The sequence below is a fragment of the Temnothorax curvispinosus genome, unplaced genomic scaffold (genome assembly GCF_003070985.1).
Source record: "Temnothorax curvispinosus isolate PA1 unplaced genomic scaffold, ASM307098v1 QBEX01004508.1, whole genome shotgun sequence".
Taxonomy (NCBI): domain Eukaryota; kingdom Metazoa; phylum Arthropoda; class Insecta; order Hymenoptera; family Formicidae; genus Temnothorax; species Temnothorax curvispinosus.
In genome coordinates, this window is record NW_020214288.1 from 1 (window position 1) to 4,727 (window position 4,727).

General features: G+C 37.8%; 1 protein-coding gene and 1 long non-coding RNA gene across 2 annotated transcripts; one reads left to right on the plus strand and one right to left on the minus strand.

Annotated features, from left to right (window-relative positions):
- The first annotated feature begins 6 nt into the window (after window positions 1-6).
- Window positions 7-1,724, plus strand: LOC112453549. The gene is made up of 3 exons (XR_003040636.1): window positions 7-247; window positions 311-1,186; window positions 1,258-1,724. It is a non-coding gene; the product is annotated as an uncharacterized LOC112453549 (long non-coding RNA).
- Window positions 1,725-3,202: 1,478 nt separating this feature from the next.
- On the minus strand, window positions 3,203-4,682 carry LOC112453550. Its single transcript, XM_025014344.1, has 4 exons — window positions 4,643-4,682; window positions 3,822-4,553; window positions 3,574-3,748; window positions 3,203-3,503 (listed from the first exon to the last, which is right to left on the minus strand). Exons 2-4 carry the CDS (start codon window positions 4,201-4,203, stop codon window positions 3,314-3,316), a joined length of 747 nt encoding a protein of 248 aa, XP_024870112.1. The 5' UTR covers window positions 4,204-4,553; window positions 4,643-4,682; the 3' UTR covers window positions 3,203-3,313.
- Between the last annotated feature and the right edge of the window lie 45 nt (window positions 4,683-4,727).

The window sequence follows — 4,727 nt, forward strand, 5'->3', positions numbered from 1 at the left end:
ATGTCTGTTGCAAGAACAGCGTAGCGGGTGTGTATATTGTGTGCACGTGTGTCGCGCGGATTCGCACGCCAGGACGATCGATAGCCGTCTGTTGTCGGGATCGCGTCTTCCGGGAACGAGACGCAGATCGTCGGGAAGCCCGGCACGTGCCGGCACCGTTCCCTCGAGCTACAAGCATGCGAAAACCTAACCTAACCTGCAAAGGCGAACTGCGAAACGGAGACGCCTCGAGCCTTTGCTTCGAGAGGTACGTAATCTCGAAGTTCCCATCCGGTTCGGATTCCGAAGTCTTTTTTTTTGTTTCCTGTAGGATCCCGAAGCCTCGCCGACGGCGCGGACAATCGCCAGCGACAGCCGTGCTAGGATGCCGGTTGATTGAAGATGGCCTCGCCGACACCCTCACTGGAGTAGTGGAATCGCGCGCAAATTCCCTCGGGTCCCGGTCTTTATTGAAGTCGTGTTGGCCGGACGGTCCCATTCCGAGAAGTTCGCAGCCCAATCGACACAATTATAAATACACACCTATAGTTTCAAAATTAAACCTGTTTATGGCTTTATGGGCCAAATACTGCCCGGTGCCAGCAACTTGAAAGAAGAAGAAGAAGAAGTAGACTCTCATCGTGTCTCTCATCCAGTGCGATCCCTTTCCCAAGGCGAGTGTGGCGGATCCGAAGGACGAGCGGACGAACGCGAAGCTGAGGCAATTCCTGGAGACGCATATTTGAAAGAGAGACCCAACCCTTCATTTTGACTAGCCAGGACGATTTCGCGTCCGGTCGCGTTCTGGTGTATTCTGTAGATAACATCCTGAAGAACATCGCTGTAAATAGATGTACTGGTTGGGTGCGTTGTAGTCCAATCCATCAAAAATGGATTTAGAAGAAATAAGTTATGTGACTCTTTTTCTGTTAATATGGCATCAAAATATAATGCTACAACTTGCAAATAATCAGAGGAAAACCAGGCGTTGGTGGGTGAGACCTGTCAATAGAAGGAAACGACAACAGGGTTTCCTGAATAACCTATTTCGGGAAATGAGATCAACTGATCACGAAGAATTTTTCACATACACACGGCTTTACCCGGAACAATACAGAACTTTATTAGAGCTAGTAACACTATATCTTACAAAACGCAGCATCCGAAAACCTTTGTCACCAGATACAAGATTAGCCGTAACCTTGACGTAAGTAACTACAATTGATGATAGTGCTATCTGGTCTTAATTCACATTTTTTAAGTTTTTTCCTTTTGTAGGTATCTTGCCCAAGGCGATAGTGTGGTAACGAAGCATTTGGAGTATCGTGTAGGAAGATCAACAGTATACAAAATCATACCAGAAGTGTGTCATGTGTGTATAAGTGTGTATAAGTTTCTACCCATATATAGGAAATAGGCAAAAATAAAATATTTTTATTTGAAACAGATTTTTTAATTTATTGAGAATATATATTTTACATACATTTAATACATAAATTGTTTCAACATATCTATACTTTAAACTTTGGTTAAAGTTGATCACAATTGTACTAAAGTACATAAAAAACTAGTATTACAGTTTAGAAAAGAAAAATTGTAATATCTTGGCTTATACGTCTATCAATAAAAATATTTCATAATTATGAAGTAGAAGGAATATAAAGTAAGATAATATGTATTAAAATAAACCGTTTTCCATAATGTACAGTAACTATAATACTTGAAATAAAACTCTATAATTTAGAGTGACTTTTAATATTTAAAATAAAACGCTTCTATTAATTCTTAATAGTTACATATGGAGGGGTAAAAACCATAGTGGCGTAAGTAAAAGTTTTTAAATATTGACTCGTGTGTATAAATGCAATCTATACAATATATAAATTGCATCTATGCACACGAGTCAATATTTAAAAACATTTGAATACTCAAAAATGAATTTAGAAGAATTAAGTCATGTAACTCTTTGTATGTTAATGTGACATCAAAATATGCTTCAAGTTGCAAAGAACTTTGACTTACACCACGTCCCACGACTTTTACCCCTCCATATATATAACAATACTTATATAATATAAGACCTTGGATAATACGCAACAATTAATTTGGCTTAGTAGTAATAATTTCTGACTTTTAATAAAAATATCTCCTGTAGAATAAGACTTTGTTTTAACCATAGACGTATTATATACTTTCAACTCATTACTCTCATTACGTTTTTTCATCACCTTCAGTATATTGCTTTACTAATTGCATAATGGCAATAAGAAAATCCAATTGTTTAAATTCAGGAATTTGTTGTACAGCAAAAGCAACAGTAGAAGTTAGCATAGCTTTCACATCAGGACGGAGTGAAGATTCTGTACCATCAGGTATACATGAAGGTGGAGCACGTTTTGAGAGTGCATTATCAACTTTTTCTGCCAAAACATTTAAGGTTTTGTATTGTTCAAACATTGACTGATTAAAATTATCGCCATCTCGTTTTTTCCGTTTGGTACAGTAATCAGACTTTGGAACACGCTTTTCATACTTACTCAGACTTTTTTGCATTTGTTCTACAGGAGACATTTCAATAATATTGTCAGACGCAAGTGAGGAATTTGACAAAGATGATTGCTGAGAAGATTGCTGTGGTAGTAAGGGCTCAGACTTACTCGAATTTTCACCGGCCTCATCTGAGATACCTAGAAATACCAAATAAGATTATGGCTGTGTTCCGATATTTACTGCCAGTACCGAAAATCTATACGTAACGTAAATTATAGATTTTCAGCACTGACAGTGAATATCGGAACACAGCTTATATAAAAAAAAACCAAAATTTTTTATCCAGTCAATTCAATGGGTGTATCCAGGAGCACGACCATTTACCGAGCTGCTAAGTAGCAATTAAATATGATTGGTCCACAGGTAAAAACCAATTACATCCTATCGCTACTTAGCAACTCGTGCTCCTGGATGCACCTATTGACTACACTTTCACAGCAGCTAATAATCAGGTTTAATAACTACCATATATTATTATCTAATCCAAAATTTTTTTTCTTTTTATCATAATGATCATTTCAATATAAGCCCATCTTATACTCAAAACATTTAAATCAATTTCTTGATATAACATATGTAACGTATATATATCAAGAGATTGATTCATATGTTTAGAGTATAAAGTAGGCTTATATTTAAGTAATCATTATAATAAAAAGAAGAAAATTTCTTGATCAGTTAGTATACTGTAATTATTAAACCGGATTATTAGCCGCTGTGTAAATGTAGTCAAAATTCAAGTCAGAATTTTTAAACTAGAATCTCTTACATTAAAATTTAAGATTTAAAAATAAAGAAAACGACAGTTACCAGACGCAGCAACACTTAATTCTTGGTTCCACAAGTTCGATATGGAAGATGAATTTGATGTGGAGCCACTGGAGCCAGTTAAAGGCAGAATAATATTTGTTGTAGGCAAGTTAACTTGTGTTTTTTGAGAGGTTGACTGTTTCTTCCTATAGTGTGAGGTAGTTCTAAATAAGTGACAAAAGATTAGTGGAAATAAGCAACAATGTAAATTAACACAAAAAAATAATTACTCACTTTCGATGTTTTATTACATCTGTCAGAAACATCAATTCCTTATAGAGGTTCCATTGAGGTGTGTATGTTGGTTGGCTAGCTCCAGCACCTGATCGAGGTTCCGACTGAATTACCTTCCTTCTCTCTCGCCAAAATCGCTGCCACAATTGGAAGAATCTGTGCTCAGCCTCAGCACCTATGCATACATAATCTCATTTATTATGAATAATTGATTGTCATTTTGCAAACATTTTTATTCAAATACTTACCTGTTTTTTTCTTGGTCAAACTGTTGCCAATTTGATCCCAAGCCAGATTTTTCAACTCATTATCGCTATACCTTTTGTCTGACTTGTTATACAGATAAGGGTTGGCTCTGACACACATAATGAGCTCTTTATCATCCAGCTCTAGCTCATCTTCAAATTCATCATCGTCAAATTCTTCTCCCGACATTATAAATTTAGGAAGATCGCAGCAACACACACACACAATATCGCCAGATCGGGGACCGAGAGCTACTCCAGAGCCGGGCGGTGGGAATAAGCACACAAAGAGACACCATACACGTACATATACGTACATACGTGTGAGCTCCGAACCACTCTGAACAACTCGAATCTGAATACGTGCAACGTGCTTTCTCTTCATACGTGTTCGTACACGTTTCCTCCCCACCGCCCGGCTCTCAAGTTGCTCTCGGTCTCAGACGTGGCGCTGAGCACACATATCGCTGGCCGCGTTGAATATTTCCCGCCAATATCCATCAAATGAATTTAATTGGCTGAGAGAAACCGCAACGAGAGCGAATGGGACGTTTCCAACTAGCATACTGCTTTGTTGATTGGTCCGACGTAGAACGTAGAACGCAAGAAATGAAAAATTTTCATTTCGCCATACGACCTTACTTAGATGCTTACAACCTAATTTATATTTAATAGATTCTTACAGCTGCGTTTTATGGTCTTACAGCTCTACTGCTACGGCCATTGTAGACGAGTCTGAAATAAACTCTCTTACTTACAACCTCACTTACGACCTACTTCACCGGAAGTATATCCTACGATCATGCCTTACAACCTGTTACAACCTTACAACCTTACTGCTACGGCCATTGTAGACGAGCCTTTAGATTCATTAAAGCACATGGTCTCTGTTGAGGACGATTAGTTTTC